Genomic DNA, 16,986 nt, shown 5'->3' on the forward strand with positions numbered 1-16,986 from the left:
CAAAATTCATATTCCTTCTCATTTCTAGATCACCAAACAATCCAAGAAGTCTCCCAAGATAGTCTGAAGAGAGTTAAAACTACAGAGCTTTGTTAACTGCTTCTAGGCACATCGCCTCCTATCTTGGGCAGGGTATCTATTTCTGGGGCTCCGTGGACGGTGAACACGTCCTCCTGCTTGAAAGTAAAACCATCATCTCCTCATTAGAGAACCAGCGGGTGGGCCCCAAGGCACGTCCCCTCAACCCCGCCACTTCAAAACAACCACAAACAGAAGTTCAGGAAATTCAATGCAGAAATAGACTCCCAAAATGTTACTAAATTAAGGTTCATGCAAACAGGGAAGAGAAGTCATCTTCCCGGAGAGCAAGCCGTACCTACTACCAGCAAGTATTTCAGTCTTCGCATACAGACCCAGAGCCTCCCCGAAGCCCGTGAAGGCTGAGGAAATGCACATCCGCAAAATAAAACCTTTATAAAGACATAAAATTGGGAGTCAGGCTGCAGCCAGTCCTCTCTAGGGCCTCTGATACCTGCGGCCAATTATGTAGCAGAGCTCAGGGACCCGGATTTCACCCCAGAGTATATGCATTTAAGGACGCCAAATTTTTTAGAACGCTTTTTAAAGAGTCTTCACAGGTGTGAGCCTCTCTGGAGCTCAGAAAACTACCCTTTTCTCCCTGTTCCTCGCCCACCCCCACCCAAGTACACACACACAAACACCTTGCCCCCTGGCAGCCTGAGGAACAGACACAAAGGCCCAAGATCAAAATCAAAGATCCCGTGGGAAGGCATGTCTGCTCTGTATTTACGCTCCCAACAGCTACGACTGTGGCCCAGTCTTGAGCCCTCTTCATTCCTCTTCTCATAAAAATTAAGATCCAGCTCTGCTTGTAGCCACCAGAGACCCCATCACAATCCCACAGATCTGAGAGTGAGGAAGAATGGGAAAACTTCTCTTCTCCGGGCGCATGGACCACCGCGGATCGGGATCCTGCTGGAGAACTCTGGGGATGAGGGAAGGAGGGGCGTCCCGGTGAGGACCACTTTGGGAGGTGATGTCTCCGGCAGATGGACGACTAGGGAGTTTCCTGGACACAAGTCAGCACTGCAGACCACCTGCATTTCTGCAGGGCAGGCCAGGAAGACCAGTGAGCCAGGGGCAGCTGCAGCGCTGACCACCCATCCTCCAGTCTCCCACCCAGCAAAGCTCATTCGGAGGCAGGATGCAGAGGTGTCATCACTGGACCGAGGGCACCGGCAGAGGGGGGGGCACCAAGCACGTGCCAAGCCAGGACCGAGTGTTCTGTGCTTCATCCTCACAACCCCCCCACACAACTGACAGGTGGGAAAACCAGGCACAGAGAGGGGGAGAAACTTCTCGAAGGGCTCGCAGCTGCTAAGGGGGTGGAGCTGGTGTCTGAACCCAGAAGTCTGACTGCAGAGCCCAACACCCCACCTCTGTCATTCGTCTGGCCCAGGACGACCTCCCTCTTCATCTGAGGTAGAGAATTAGTGACACAGCTAAATGGAGTTCGATGAACCTTCTGGTCCAGTGCACTCCATCAATGCAGAAACCCTTTGGCACTATCACTACTCCCAGAGTAACCCATTCCATTGAAACAGACGCGTCATGAAAAGGCAAGTCCTTTGCAGGGCAGCAGATCTGCTTAAATCTTAGCTCCACTGTTACCGAACAAAAGTCCGTGTGCGCGACACAAAGTGAGGCCAAACAAACTGAACCACTGGAGTTCGGAGCAGAGAAAGGCTTATTGCAGGGCCAAGAAAGGACCGGTGGCTCAAGCTTGCAAAACCCAAACTCCCCAATGGTTTGGGGGGATATAAATTTCAATAGGTAGAATTTGGGTTGAGAGTTGCAGTGTGTGTGACTTCCTTCTGATTGGTTGGTGCTGAGGTTAATTGTGCAATGTTTCAGCAATCTTGTCCTTGGCCTGAAGCTGCCATCCTCCACCTGGGTGGGGGCCCTGCTTCCTGCAGAACTCAAAAGATATTGTTATGTGTATTCCTTAAGTAGGAACCAGGACCCTGCCCCAAGGCTGCACAATTGCTTCCTAATTGTTTCTCATTTGGCTCTGCACTCCCTCCCTTTCCTGATTAGCAACTGTTTTGAGTCTACCCTCTAGAACTTTCGGAAGATCTAGGAGGCTAAATGAAGCCTATTTCTTACAACCAAGAAACTGGGAGATACGGAAAGGATTTGTACCAAGTAGGACCCCACAGGGTCCAGCTGTTTCACCACCCACAGAGGTAAACACCTAGCTGTACCAGACTGCGGGAGAAAACTCCATCAAGGCTCCTTCCTTCTTGTCTCTGTAACTGACCTGATATTCATCTGCTATAAACTGCGCTGTTCTGTCCCCTCAGGCAGCAGGGGACCTGTGCAATCTCTCCTTCACGTGAGAGTCCTTCACATACTTGCAGCTGCGCCCACGTACCCCCAGGGCCTGTCTAGTCTGGGCTGAACACCCCAGTTCTTCAACCACTCCTCACATGACTTGGCTTCCTGACCCTCCACAAGCTGAGTCATTCTCTGCGAGTTAAGTCCAGACCCTCTTAAAGATGAGCTGGATATAGCCACGGTCCCAATTCATTCCAGGCTCTGTGGAGAGTAGGGGAGCTTCCCAGCTCCAGGTTGGGGGTCTGGGCCTGCATGCAACGCAGGGGTGCAGTTTCTGGGGTCCACTGAGGTCCCCAATCTTGGGTAGCTGTGTGAGCTGTTTACACGATGCTACACGGAACATCGCGTCCACAGAACAGGGGGTTTAGTACGTCTTTCTGCCGGGCAGGGAAAACCAGCACGGAGCTCTTGCACCATTTACTTCCCGAAGATAAAAACGCCGCAGGCTCTTACGCAAGTTCCCACGTTCAGGGCTCTTTTTAATGCCGCCCCGACCCCCTTCCTCCGGCGCGCAAGCCCCCCGGCCCGCCCCACCCGGGATTCGGCAAGTCACCTGCCGACCTATTTCCTTTGGCGCCTTGACAAAGCACGGCCGCTCCCAGGCCTTCTCGGAAAAAGCCCTCGGCCGGAAAACGAAACCACGCCGCGGGGAGGGGAAGCGCAGAGCCGGCACTGGTCGCCGGGCTGGCAGCGCGGGGTGCACGCCGCGCCCACGTGCAGGAGCCGCGCCGCGGGGCAGGCTGGGGCGGCGCCACGAGAACGCGGCGTGCGGCGCTGCCGGGAGGGGCGGGGCGCGCGCTGATCGGCCCGTGCGCCGCGCCGGCAGCCAATCCGCGCGCCCGCCCCGCCCCCTCGCCCCCCCAGCCCCCGCCCCCGCCCCTCCAGCTCCGCCGCCGCTGCCGTCGCAGGGTGTCCTGAGCTGACCTCCCCCGCGGCCGCGCGGCTCCGCTAACATCTCCGGGAGGGGGAGGCGGCGGCTGGGGTCGGGCGTGGGGCACCTGCAGGCTCCTCCCTGGCCTCGCCGCCGTGGAGACGCCGCAAAGTCCTGCCCTCTGCCTGCCTCTCCTTATCCCACGGTCCCTGGCCACCTCCGTCTGTCTCCACGGCCTGGCTCCAGGTGTATCAAGGGCGGCAGAATGCGCCACCCCAAAATATGCCTCTCCGCTTAAGGATTATTTTGAGCTGGTTGCTTTTGAGAAACCGCAGTCACAGGAGAAGCTCTGGAAACGGAGAGGTTCACCTTTTGTAAGGGAAATTTACATTAGAAAGGGCGTCTGTACCAGGAAGAAGGCACTGTCGCCAGAGACATCTGCAGGGGAGGGGGACAGTGGACCACACCTTTCCTCCCCACCGTCCTGGGAACTGTCTTCCTCCCCTGCGGAGCCCCGACCCCCATCCCAGTCCTGGCTCAGGAGGGTATACAGGCCCCAGCTGCCTGGCAGCCTTCTGAATCCCGTCTTTCTGGGGCTCCCTTATCATCATTTAAAATTTTTTTCCTCCTGCTCATCTTTTTATGGGAGGGAGGGGGAGGGGGAGATGTCTCAGCCAAGGAGTAGAAGGAAAACTCTTTTTCCTCCCCTACGATATGAAGGACTAAAGTGTTGACATTGAATCTATGTAGGGTTTTTTGGTTTTTTGGGGGTTTTTTTGGTCTTCCTCTCTCCTCCCTCTGCGACCTTGCATTTTGAGATTATCTAGTATTTTTAATATAAATATTTTTAAATTATGCATCAAGAGTTAGTGAAACCTAACCTAGGTTTTCTACTTCATTACTCACCGCTGTTTCTTGTGTCTTACATTAATTCTTTGTTTTCTTTGTACTTCACGCAATTCTTTCAGATAATCTTCATCATCCATCCCCCCCCTCAACGCCCCAGCAACCCCACCAGAGGGCACGAGGGTAACTTTTCTGAATCTTTGCCATCCTAAATGCACCTCTGTTTTGCTCTTATTTCACTGGTAGTTTATTTACTAAGTATAGAATTCTAAGAAAAATGTTTTTTCCTCTCCTCCCGATGTCTGATTTTGCCAAGAGAGATCAGACCCAGAGGCAGTACTGAGAGACCACCCCATCTGCAGCTTTCGACTCACTAATTTTCAATCCAGCTGAATCCATTTCTGCCTCGTAGTCCACCAGTTATTTTTTTCCCCAATAATCAAAATTTCAGACTCCATGCCCTCCAGTGACCCACTGACATCAACGGGCATACACATCACCCCGTGGGTCTTCTCAAAATGCAGATTCTGTTTTAGTCATCCTGGGATGCGCTCTGAGATTCTGCATTTTAAATAAACTCCCGGGTCATGGCGATGGGGGACCACACTTTGAGAAGCAAGGCTCTAGCGGCTGTCTCTTCCCAGCATGATTTCCGCCTTAATCATTCTCAAGATGTTAATCATCAACCAGACATGTCTTCCTCTGTGTCTTCTGTTAACTCTGTGTCTTGCGTGTTGTAGCTGTTAAGCTTTCGGCTTCTCTGTTCTGGTGTTGGTTTTCCTCAAGTTTTTTTTGTTGTTGTTGTTGTTTTTTTTTTTTCCTTCCTCCTTTTTAAATGCTTGGTGGTCCGAGCTCTGGGTTGCTTATCTGCTCCTGGGACTGTGGGTGAGGAGAGGCCCACAGCTGAGAGGGGGGCTTGGATAGCAGGTGTGGGGCCTTCTACACCCCACCCCCTAATTTTGACTTTAAAAAATTCCTGTTTCTTACTCTTCAGGTAATATACATGCATCGTGAAAGGACTGGCACGTATAGAAAGAACGTAAAGTATTCCTGGTTGTGCCTCCTCCAGACCCTCCTGTCTGAGCAGGTGTTTCTGTGGCCCCAGGAGACTGGGTATCAGCCCCAACCTGTGCAGAGTTTATGGTCTACTCACTGCCGCCGCTCATGCGGAATTAAGACGTTCATCACGAGGAATTTTGTTTTCTAAATTAACAATACCAGGAGTAAAGGTGATTCAAGATTAAAAAAAAAAAAAGACTGTTAGGGAAAATATATAAAACAAATATGGAATGGGAAAAACAAAAGAGGACAGTAATGAACTCATCTACAAAACAGAAACAGACTTGCAGACATGGTAAACAGTCTTATGGTTACCAGGGGAAAGGGGGTGGGAAGGGGTAAATTTGGGAGTTTGAGATTTGCAAATATTAACCACTATATATAAAAATAGATTTTAAAAAATTTATTCTGTAGAGCACAGGGAACTATAGTCAATATCTTGCAATAACCTTTTATGAAAATGAATATGTGAAAATTTTTTTTTAGTTTTTAAAAAATAAAAATAAAGAAGGACCTTAAAAAAAATATGGAATGCGGGGAAAGGAGAGGAAGAGCCCTCTGGTGTGGGGCTGGAACGAGAGAGCCTAAATTGATGATTTTTTAAAGCATCTCCTTCCTAGGGCCGTTGAAAAGGCCCTAGGAACAGTGGCTCCCCAGGAGCAGGAAGCAAACCAGAGCCCAGGGCTTGGTTGTTAACTACCGCCCTCCAGGATGTAGAAGTAACCAGGCCCCTTGGAGAAGTGGTTGACCTCAACGAAGCAGAGCAGAGCCCGGAGCACCTGGCCGTACCAGAAAATAAGGAAGAGCTCACAAAGCAGAGGCGATGTGTCAGAAAGACTCGGCAGCCGTCCCAACAGGGTCTTGGCCAAGTCCGGGGCGACGAGCGCGTGAACACAGAAGTTAACACAATACTGTAAACCGGCTGTACTTCAGCTAAAAAAAAGCAAAACCGAATCACATCAGGAATGGATTCTAACACGAGCAATCATAATTGTAAAACTCCGCGAATCCACAGGGATAACATAAGAGAGTGTTCCTGATCTTGGGAGGAACGGGCGGAAGTACTTAGGGATGAAGTGTCATGACGTCTGCAGCAGATTCTCAAATGGCCAAACAACAACAAAACACGTTGAGAAATGCAACAGCCGGTGACTCGAGGTGACCAGGCTCGCTACTGACCCTGGCTGACTAACAGGGGCAAGAAAGTGCCAGGCTGTTAAAAAAAAAAACAGGTGGTTTCTCTTACCCCACGACTGGAACCCTGGTTCCAAGGACACAGCCATACGACCAGACGTTCTGTGTCCACAACTGCTGCGTCAGCCCCAAGGACGTACCCCAGTATCTCTGACTTTGTTCTCGTTCTGCTGCCAAGGACTGAGCTCCATGGGAGGAGAGAGCCAGCAGCAGAAGACGCTGGCACCGGAGGAGCGAGGAGAACGGTGGCGGCGCCTTCCAGTAAGAGACCCCGAGGCCGGATCGGGGCTGGAGCTGTCTCGACCGGCTACCTGGCTGACGGCTCCCCATCAGAGTGTTTTTTTTTTTTCATCTGTTCGGTGGTGGTGGTGGTGGCGGCGTAATTAGGCTTATTTATTCATGTATTTATTTATTTATTTAATGGGGGTACTGGGGATTGAACCCAGGACCTCGTGCGTGCTAAGCATGAGCTCTACCACTGAGCTATACCCCCCCATCACTGATTCCCCGGAGGGCCCTCCTTTGTACTTGTTTGTTTAAATGATATAACAGACAACCAGGAATCCATCAGCCAGTCGACATCTGAATTACCAACTCTGATTATGTCTGTCTGTCCCCCTCTCCCGGGGTCCTGCCTCCCCACACAGAAGTAACCATTCTCCTGAATCGTATAAAAGAAATATCGTTTTATTATGTGTGTATCTTAAAAGCATATTGTTTCCTTTTGTTGTTTTAATTTTATTTTTAAAAGTATCTGACTGTATCCAATGTTGTGGGGTTTTTTTAAAGACTCATGGACAGTACTGTGTGTAGCTGTCTTTCAAAGTGTGGCTCATTCAGACTGCACAGAATATTCCATCATGGGACTATACCAAGAATTAATTCATTCTTCTCCTGTCCAGGGGCTTTGGGGTTGTTTAAAGGCACTCCAGTAGAATATGAGTGAACACCAGCTGCCCAGAGGTCTCCCTCAGGGAAACACCTAGGATGACACCTGGTTGCAGGCGCGTGGGTTTCAACTGTGCATGACAATTTCAAACTTGTCTCTGAGACAACTGAACCAAATTACATGCCCACGAGCAACGTATCAGAGACCCTTCTGGTCCTCATTCCCTCCCACACTTGATGCTGTCAGCCTTCCTTTCTGCCAGCAAGGAAGCCTTTCACCACGATCCCCCCATCTACGTTCTCCTGAGCCCTGAAGAGGTTTCGTTTCTTTTTTTCTTTATCACGTCACTCTCTGCCTGGTTTCTTAAAGACTCTCCCAGTCACCTGGTTATTTCTAGCAGAAGCCAGACAAGGGACCACAGCCCCAGAGAGGCACAGGCCGGTCTCCTTGCTGGGCCCAGCTGGCCCTCCTATGATGTGGCTGTCACGTTGTGGATTACTTATTGGTAGGCATTCGAAAATGAACTTGTAAAAGTTTTATAAGGTTAAGAAACCAATTTCCCACAAAGCAGGAGTGACAACATGACCTTTTGCTGCATTCAAATGACTTTACGTGAAAAGCTCTTATATCATATCCAGGATTTGTGCCAAACATGATTTCAGCTGGAAGCCGGTTCCATTCTTTGTTCCACGTTTGTATCTGGGAAATGATGTCACAGAAGTAAACGTGATTCATGGCAGAGTGGATGCCGGCCGGCTCACTTTCATGAAAAAGGGGTGACATCTGAGTTCTCGATTTTTCACAGAGAAGCCAGGTAATCTGCAGATTCAGATTACTTTGCTGTTACGATGAGGCTGCAAGTCGATGATAAAATTCTTGTTTCGACTTTTCTAATAAGTCTGTTGGCAGAATGGCTTTGAAACGCATCTTCTGTCCTTTCAAGCCTGGAACCCAGGGCCATAAAATTACCTTGGAGTCTATTTGTTGTTCAGACATGAATGAGGTTTTCAAGCCCATTTCTCTAAAATGAGGCTATCTAGCTGTCATCAGACAAGGCACAAGGGTTGGCTGGAGGTAGGGAGGGTGACCTGCTGTCCCAGTTTGCCTGGGATGAGGAGGTGGCTGGGTCTTGGGACCGTCAGTGCTCAAACCCGGGATGAACCAGGTTGAGTTGGTCATCCTATTAGGAGGCTCACTCGGTCAGCTGGTGGCTGGACTGAGCTAGTCCAGGAAGCCTTCCTGGAGGGGGGTTTTCCTTTTCTCCCCCACGGTGGGGGCCTTCCCAGGTTAATGGAGAGAAATTTAATTGGTGGAAACCTACAGATCACTTGGTAGGAAACACTGGCCACATGGAAAACCTACCAATCGCTTCCCTCCCAGCTTGGAAACTATCCATGCCCAGTGCCACAGCGAAGCTAGCGGCAAGAATCACCCGCCCAGACTTGGGAAGCCAGTTTCTCCTTAAAAGACGCGTCTGCCTGGCGACCAGCCCAGGGCATAATGGATTTTTCAGCGGGCTGCCTGCCAAGCCCCAATCCTTTTGAACCAGGGACAGAGAGTGAACCACAACTCAGGAGGTCTGCCCCGCCTGAGGTTACCCGACAGTTACAGGGCCCGCCAAGCCCGCTGGGGCCTGCCACTCCACCGGTGGTGCGGCTGTTAAACACCAGTACGTGTTCTCAGGATCTGCACAGGCTGGTGAGGAGGCAGTCATAGGAGACATTCAAGACTCACCGGCTCTCCCACCCCCATCCAGTCAAATCCATTGACAGACCCTGCCGTCTCTGCCTCCCAAAATTGTTCAGAATCTGACCCCTGACGGCCACCTCTCGCTCCATCACCCTGACCCCAGCCAACGGCCCCCCTCACCTGCGATCTGTTTCCAGGAGGGCAGCCACATGCAGTCCAGATGGTTTTATAACATAAAGTTAACCCACGCCTCGTCTCCACCAAAACCCTCCCAGGACTTCCCATCTCACTCTAAGGAAGAGGCCACGGCTTTCCAACGGCCTTGAGGACCTACACGACCCACCCTTTCTAAACCACATCCCACATGCACTCCGCTCCAGTCTCCCTGGCCTCCATACTCAGGCCACTGTGGCCACAGGACCTTTGCACCTACACATCCCCCTGCCAGACACTCTCCTAAGATATGGCACAGTCCACTCCTTCATTCCATTCAGTCTCTGCCCAAATGTCATCTCAGTGACCCTCCAATCATCCTGTTTGAAACAGCACCCCTCCTCCCACCCCCACTGCATTATCTTTCTCCCCAGCACTTATGCCCATTGGACACACACTCTGCTCACTCACTTGTCTGTTACTGTCTGTCCCCACATCAGAACGTAAGCCCCCGAGGGCAGGCGTCTCTGTCCGCTTAGTTCCCTGCTGCACCCCCAGCGCTTCACACACACCTGCTATTTGCTGCGTGACTGAAGGGCTTATGGAGAGACAGGTAACATCACAGATGGTGGGCAGCCAAGGCAGGGCTCCAGGTGCATTTCTTGCCCTTTCTCCTACAGTTCCCCAGCGAGCGAGTCCATAACCCTCCTTTTCCTATTCTCAAAATATTTACTTTATGATGAGCCCTTGCAGGTGGCTGCGTGTTGGGGGCCTCCCTCCTTTCATACAGACTCACTGCTTCCTCCCAGGACCCTGGCTCAGAAAACCCCTCACCCCACCCCAGAGTTGAGCAGCACCTGCCTCACCTGCCCCACCCAGACCTGCCCAAGACGCTCAGTCACACCCAGAATCCAAGCTGCCAGGGAGCCTGCGAGGTGCCGGTCACTGCTTTGTCACCTCCGAGGTCTGATAAATGCATTTTCAGGAGTGTGGGTTACTTCCCGTGACTGGCCTTGAAATTGGTTTCTTGGAACTGGACCAGAATCCTTTTTAAAGAGATGGAATGGACTGGAAATGGCAGTGTGTACCTTGTAGCCTAAGGGTTAGCATTGTTTCATGAATCCTTCTATCCAGGCGTCAATCCAGAACCATTAAATCAGAATTTCTGGTGCATCAGACTTTTTTTTCCCCCCCAAATTTGACTCTACATTTTTCTTTTAATTAAAAGAAGTCAGTTACAATGTGTCAATTTCTGGTGCACAGCACCATGTCCCAGTCATGCACATACAGACATTCATTTTCATATTCTTTCTCACTAAAGGTTATTACAAGATACTGAATATAGTTCCCGCATCAGACTTTTTTAGAAGCTCCCCAGTTAACCCCAGTGCGGGGCCAGGAATAAGAGAAACGGTGCGTCTGGCCCCAGCAGCAGGGGCCACGGTACCCAGACCAGGCTTTCCCAAGCGTCTGTCTGCATCAAAATGCGTCCTTCTATGCTCAGCACCTCAAATCCTTCTCTGTCCCTGCTTCAAAGCCCACTCTTCCTTGGGAGCATCTCACTAAGCTCCTGTCTATCCCCCATGGACTGACAGAATCTTGCTCTTCCTGTGACTGGACTGGCCCACGTCCCCAGGCCTCAGGGGGAGGCCTTCGACAGGGTTCAGTAGGTCAAGCCAACAGTCAAAATACCAAATCATTGGTATTGTTTGGCCCTCAGGAAGAACACGGTTGTTTCTGCAAAAGCATCGGCATCTCTGCACATCCAGACAGGAGAGCCCCAAACCCTCCCACTCCGGACGTCCCCTGCCTGGCCCCTGAGCAGGGCGTCCATACCCCTGGGACGGGCCCCCCTCGCTCAGACCTGGGGCACAGATGCAGCTCAGAGCCCCACGTGCTGTTTGAGGCCAGCGGGCTTGGGTGGAGGGCACTCCTTCCTGGGTCCCCCCTTACAGGTGTCCCTCCACTGGCCGAATCACCAGGATGAAACCTTGGAACTGTTCTCTGCAGGCTGTGAGATGATGAGCCCTTTTTGTGTTCCTTCTGTTTTCTGCACTTTCCAAGTTGTTTACAACTGAACACACATGGGAAACCCTGGGGCTTCGATGCTGAAGTACATGAATTACATCTCCAGCGGCCTGGGTGGCCGCGCCCAGCACAGTCGCCCCTCGCTGAGGTTCCCCCTGGAAGGACCTGCCACCAGTAATTACTTCAGACTCTAGGGAGACCCGCAAGGAGTCCGCGGCCGGAGCTCCCAGCAGGACCCAGACCAGGGATGCCTGCATCCTGACGTCAGAGGCAGGGCCCAGGCCGGCCTGGAGGACAGAGGGTATCATGTGCTTTGACAGAAGTCCGCGCTGTGCAACTACCCACTGCTGAAGAAAATGGGTTTCTGACAAATTAACCGAGCACAAGGATTTATGAAGCATTTGCTACCGCCTGGCCCAACAGAAGTATGAGACACAGACTGTCCCCCAAGCCGAGGACAAATGAACATGCAGGAAGCCTTCAGAGGCCCAGTAAGTGTGGAACTCCGGCTATGGGGCAGGATATGCCTGCAAGAACAGGTAGAGAGGGGTGCAGAGAAGACTTGAACTTGAGCAGGGCCTTAAGGAATGACCAGAAGTAGTGCACGTGCAAGTGTGTGTGTCTGTGTGTGTAAATGTTCTGTGAAGGGTGGTGAGCCCCCAGAAAGGGTGGCTGGGTCCGAGGAGGGGAGAGGGTATGGGGGGGAAGCGACAGGTGTGAGAACCCCAGGGGCCCTGATGGCCACGACTGGATGCTGGGGACACTGACCATAGCAGAGGACGTGCTCTACAGTAATGGGAACGCATTAGAAGGGTGCAGCCCATGGAGCAAAGGCCTGGGAAGGCGCCATCGGCAGAGATGTCCCATGATAACCAGCAGTGGGGAACCTGGAGACAGGTCAGCTCGGAAACGGGCCAGCTCAGCCCGGCTGCCAGGTGATTCCCTGGGAATCGTACTGCAGACGTGCGGGGCAGAGCCTCTGAAATGGCCAGGGAGCCCTGTCCCATCCAGCAAGCTGCCGGGCCCCAAGGGAGGAGAGCGCAGAACACAGCCTGCCTGCAGAGACACAGAGCAGAGGGCGGGGCCAGCACAGCACGGGAGCTCAGGGCAGGGATGGAAGGACCAAGGGCCAGCCCAGCCTCCTGGGATCTGCTCCCTGCACTCCTGCTGAGGAGAGAAAGGAAGGAGAAGTCCCGGGTTTGAGTCCAAAAATACTGACATCACGGCGATGGACCTCCGGCTACAAGCAGTTCACCTGCAGGAATCCCTAAGGTGCTGCATCTCCTGCGATGGTGTAACTTGTTTTGGCCTCTGTGCCCAGCAGGGGACGGGCCGGCTCCCTGGACAGCAGTGGCCCGATGTCCAGCTGGTCTATCATCTCCAGACACCGGAGCGGGGTTAGGAGTCCAGCACATGACAGCTGTGCCCTTGGGGCCACAGAAGAGAGGTGGAGGCCGACTGTTCACACGTGCCAGGCGTCTGTCTCTAAAGGAGGCGGAAGTCTAGCCTCCAAGCCTGTCTCTCGGCTCGTTTATAACGTGGCAGACACCGCTGGTTCGTAGCGGCAGACCTGCCCTACTAGACGGCTTCAGCTTGCCACACACCACACCAGGTCACATCCTGTCCTGTCATCGTGGTCCACGCCGGAAAGGCTGAGGCCTCGGTCCAGCTCTGCTCAGCACATGAGCTGATGTGGGAACCTCATTGCAGAGCTTCCTAAGCTTCACTTCCCTCCTCCTCACCAGGGAAGTAACAGCCCCCGGGGTAGTTGTGAGAATAAATGAACACGTGCAAAGCACTCAGCACGGGCTTGGAAGGTGACCAGTAAGTGTGCGTTTGCTTTCTTACTGTTACTATTATCAGAACCTCCACCAGATTCCCCTGTCCCTTCTGAAGGGGGCATGTGCAGGAATACTTACGAGTCCACCGTCTGAGACATCTTTATCAGCTCCTCCACCCGAAAGGGACCTCGGGAACTTAAGACCCCAGTCTCTGAAGAGACCATGGCTCAGGCCCCTGGAAAATCACCATCTAGCCCATCTTTAAAGTCCTCCAGAGGGAGCCGTGCCTGGTCTCCAGACTTAATTGCCCCTTTCACTACCGTCCTCAGGGGTCCCGCCTAACTTTTTCCTGTCCCCTTTTTGTTCTCACGGATTTCCTTAACGTTCCACATCACGGCATCTCCCTCTTACTCAAACCCATCTCCAAATGCCATCAGCTTGGCTGAGGGTCTGACTCTGTTCCCCACTATAGTCACCAGCACCTTGGAGCCGTCAGGAAGGGACGCCCACGTGGATGTGAGCATGAACTCGGTGCTCGAATTGCATCCACGGGGAAGGTCCCTGTCGGCTGCTGCCGGCCATCCCAGCCCCACATCCTGGTCAGGCCACACGGTCTGCCGGACATGATCACAGCATCCTGGACCACGCCGGGGAGGGGTGACTGCAGGGAGGGAACCGCCAAGTCTTACTCACCTAGAACTTCGAGCGTGCGGCTCAATCTAGAGAATGAATGTGAGAGTGAGTGAGTGAGTGACTGGAGCCCGATCGCTGAACTCTGTCCTAGTTACACTCAGAGCCATCAATCAAGCCTCTCCCATAGGCGAGGCACAGGATGAGGACCTAAAATCCTCAGCTGGTGATCTGTTTGTCCCCCCAGATCCGCTGTCCACGAACGGAAAAGCCACCCATCTCGGTCCCAGCAGGCTGACCTGCGTGCACACAGGGGCCCGTGGGCCCTCAGCTGCCATGCCCTGGGGTCAGAGGGAGGGAGCAACGTGGGGTCTCTGCATCCCCTGAGAGGGTCAGCTTCCATCAGGCTGCCGGCTCCAGGGACTGCTTGGCCCTCGACCCGCTGGGCCTGGGGTGGCACTGCCTGGCACTCTGCAACATCCCTTGTGGTTCCCCCACCCTCCCCACACCTCTGTAAGAGCCCCTTTATTAAACTCTCCTCAACCTGCCTGACACAAGAGGGCCGTGTGTTTCCTTCTAAATCGGACTTGTGGACACATGGAAACACCGCCTGGGAAGGGGGTGGGCAGTCAGTTCACCTCTAGACGTGAGCTACAAGAAGAACCCCTCCTTCTGGCTTCTCTTCATTTTGGGGGGAGAGCAGCAAAGTCTTTTCTTTCTTATTTTTTAAAAATTACTTCTTTGAATAGTTAATACATTCAGATGGTTCAAAATTCAAAAAATTAAGAGTATATACATGTGTATATGTAATATATAATATAAATATATACACTGACGTCTCCACCACCCGGTCGCTTCCAGAGATGGGGTGCCGTGGGGTCCCCCTCACGGGCCAGCCTTTCCACCTCCAGGCAGCGTCTCCCACAGTTCCCCCACTGCTGTGCTACTGTCCACAGAGGAAGCTGAGCCTCGGGGCCGTGGCGTTCTGCCCGGGACTGGAAGCCCTCCGTGCCCCCTGCCCTGGCTCACACCAAAGCTTCCGGAAAACCCGACAAGGACCATTCCTCACGCCCCGGGCCCTTTGGCATCAGCAGTCACGGGATGGAGGGGCAGGATTTACCTCTCCAGGCAACAATGTTCTCTTCAGATTAGAACCAAAAATAATAATAATAAAAATCAAAGCTCAGCGTGGTTGGCAGCGTGCAGACATCCTGCCCTGTGGGGACCTCATGATGCCAGCACAGAGGGGGAACTTACTTAGCAGCCCAGTCACCTACTCCTCCCTGCATAAGGCTCCCTCCAGCCCTGTGACAGGTAAACGGCAACTTCGCCTTCTAGTTTGCCACCAGAGACCACAAGGACACAGGAGATAAATGACCATTCACTCTGCAGCTAAGTGAGGTCAGGTGGGGACTCGGGAGAAAGTCCGGAGACAAGGCAGCCCCGTTATATGTGGAATAATGGAGCCATTGAGGACGGTGACTTGGAGACGACACGTCATCAGCTGAGACCGGACAGAACCCCTGGTCCCTGCTCTTAGCTGTCACCTGCCTTCTCAATGTCCCCAAAGGATGGGGAGTGCCGACCCTGCCCCTTCACAACCAGCACCTCATAATGGCATGTTAGCAACCTCCGTTAAGAGGCCACTAGGGTAACAGGGCAACTGCAGTTTAACCTGACGATTCATCTGAATGAGGAGAAGGGTGAAGAGATGGCAGGAAAGGCAGGGTGGAGACAGCCGGAGAAAGTCACGCGGCCAGTCCCCGGTGCCCAGGTCTAAGTGACAGTGGGTCACTGGGCCCAAGTCCCTTGCAACACAAATAAAAGAAAAGCAGGAGTCGGACGGCTCTGAATGGAGAGTAAAACGAACCTCCTTCTGTATCCTGGGCTCTGACCTGAAGGTGGCTCTGGGCTCCAACCTCAGGGTGGCCCTGGGCCGGACCCAGCTCTGCAGGGCCCTGGGCAGAGCAGGGCCTCCATCACTCTGCCAGGAAAATGGGGCCATGGGAGCATCTGGGACTTTCCGACGGGCCTCGTGCACCCAGCACCCGGGACAGAGGAGAAGGGCCTGCAGGTGGGCCAGGTGGGGCGCTAGGTGGCAGGCTGCCAGGCGCAGGGAGGAAGCGCTCGCCTGCGTAGGCCGGCCCACTTCACCTCGCCTACGCTGCTGCCCGGCGCACCGTCTCACCCCGCCCCACAAAGCGGTCCCCGTCCATGCGCACGTTTTGCAGAGGAGGAAACTGCGGCTCCGGGAGATTAAATGACTTCTCGAGAGTCAGAGGGTAGAACAGGACGGAGGCAGGACTCGCACTCAGATCTGCTTCCACACCGGCGTCTGTCGCCCTCAAACCCCCGCCCTCCGGTCGCTCTCGGAGACTCGGACCGCAATCAGCGCGCAGCCAGGACTCCACGCTGCAAACGTCTCGCCACCGTAGAACCACCCCCCCCACCCCGCCCCAAATCACCAGTCCGTCGATTCCACCTGCATCTCAGAACTTGATGCAGCGCCATCGCGGGGCGTCCCGGGTACCACGACCCGCGCCCGTGCCCTGCGCACCCGCTCGGGCACGTGCGGTCGGCCGCCGAGTGGCTGGAGGGAGCGAACCGGGTCAGAGGGGCGATGCGGGATCCGAGGGACAGTGCGGGGCTGGCGGGGACACCGCGGCGCCCCCCCCCCGCCGCCCCCGGGACCGCCGCAGCCTGCGCGCCGCGCGCGCACCTGGCCCGCGCGGGTCTCGGGCCCGGCCCGGCCTCGCCTCGCCCCGCGGGGACCGCCTACCTTTCCGGAAGGGCATCGCGGAGGGGCGCTCCCAGCGGGGCCGGCCCGGGACTCCGAGGCCGGGCGACGTCCGAGTGCCAGTCCCGCGGCTCGGGGGCGCCTGCGGGTGCCGGGTGCCGGGCAAGGGAGGGGGAACGGGACATATTTGGGCAAAGGCCGGCGCGTCACCGGCGGAGGGAGGAACCGCCGCGGAGCGGGAAGCGCGGCCCCGGGGCGGGCCTGGCGGAAACCGCTTAACCCCTGCGCTCCCGGCCCGGCCCGCGAGCCGGCCGCCTCCCCTCGCCCGCTCCCGGGTCGGAGTTCCGAGACCCCCCATCGTGGACCCCGGAGCTGGGCCTGCCTCTCCTGACACCACTGAGCGGAAAGAAAACTCCTGATCAGGAAGAAAATCAACTCGTTCATCAAAGCCTTCGGGCGACTCGGGACATCATGCTCGAAAGTGTTTGGGGAACTTCATCCCGCTTTACTCTGGTCGTCCTCAGGCACAGGCGAGTGCTTCAGTGGCAGGCTGACCTGAAATCAAATGGGGGCTGGAGGGAGCCGCTCCACACAGCTCAATAAATGTCAGAAAGTACCCTGAGTGTGAGACTTAGAGAGCTGTATCCCGGAGAAGCGGAGGAGGGGCCCCTCACGGCACCGGTCACTTTGC

The 16,986-nt window shown here is 54.2% G+C and overlaps 1 protein-coding gene across 5 annotated transcripts in view; it reads right to left on the minus strand.

The window, feature by feature from the left end:
• PFKFB3 (6-phosphofructo-2-kinase/fructose-2,6-biphosphatase 3) overlaps positions 1–16,668 on the minus strand; it is a 273,821-nt gene extending 257,153 nt beyond the window's left edge. For all 5 annotated transcript variants that reach the window (XR_012504194.1, XM_074358156.1, XM_074358154.1 and 2 more), the window contains exon 1: positions 16,338–16,668. Coding sequence is in view for 4 of the 5 variants with exons in the window: in XM_074358156.1 (XP_074214257.1) it covers positions 16,338–16,653 (316 nt within the window). In the remaining variant the exon portion in view is untranslated. The remainder of the gene's footprint in view (positions 1–16,337) is intronic.
• Positions 16,669–16,986: the final 318 nt, after the last annotated feature.

Source organism: Camelus bactrianus, chromosome 35 (genome assembly GCF_048773025.1).
Source record: "Camelus bactrianus isolate YW-2024 breed Bactrian camel chromosome 35, ASM4877302v1, whole genome shotgun sequence".
Classification (NCBI taxonomy): domain Eukaryota; kingdom Metazoa; phylum Chordata; class Mammalia; order Artiodactyla; family Camelidae; genus Camelus; species Camelus bactrianus.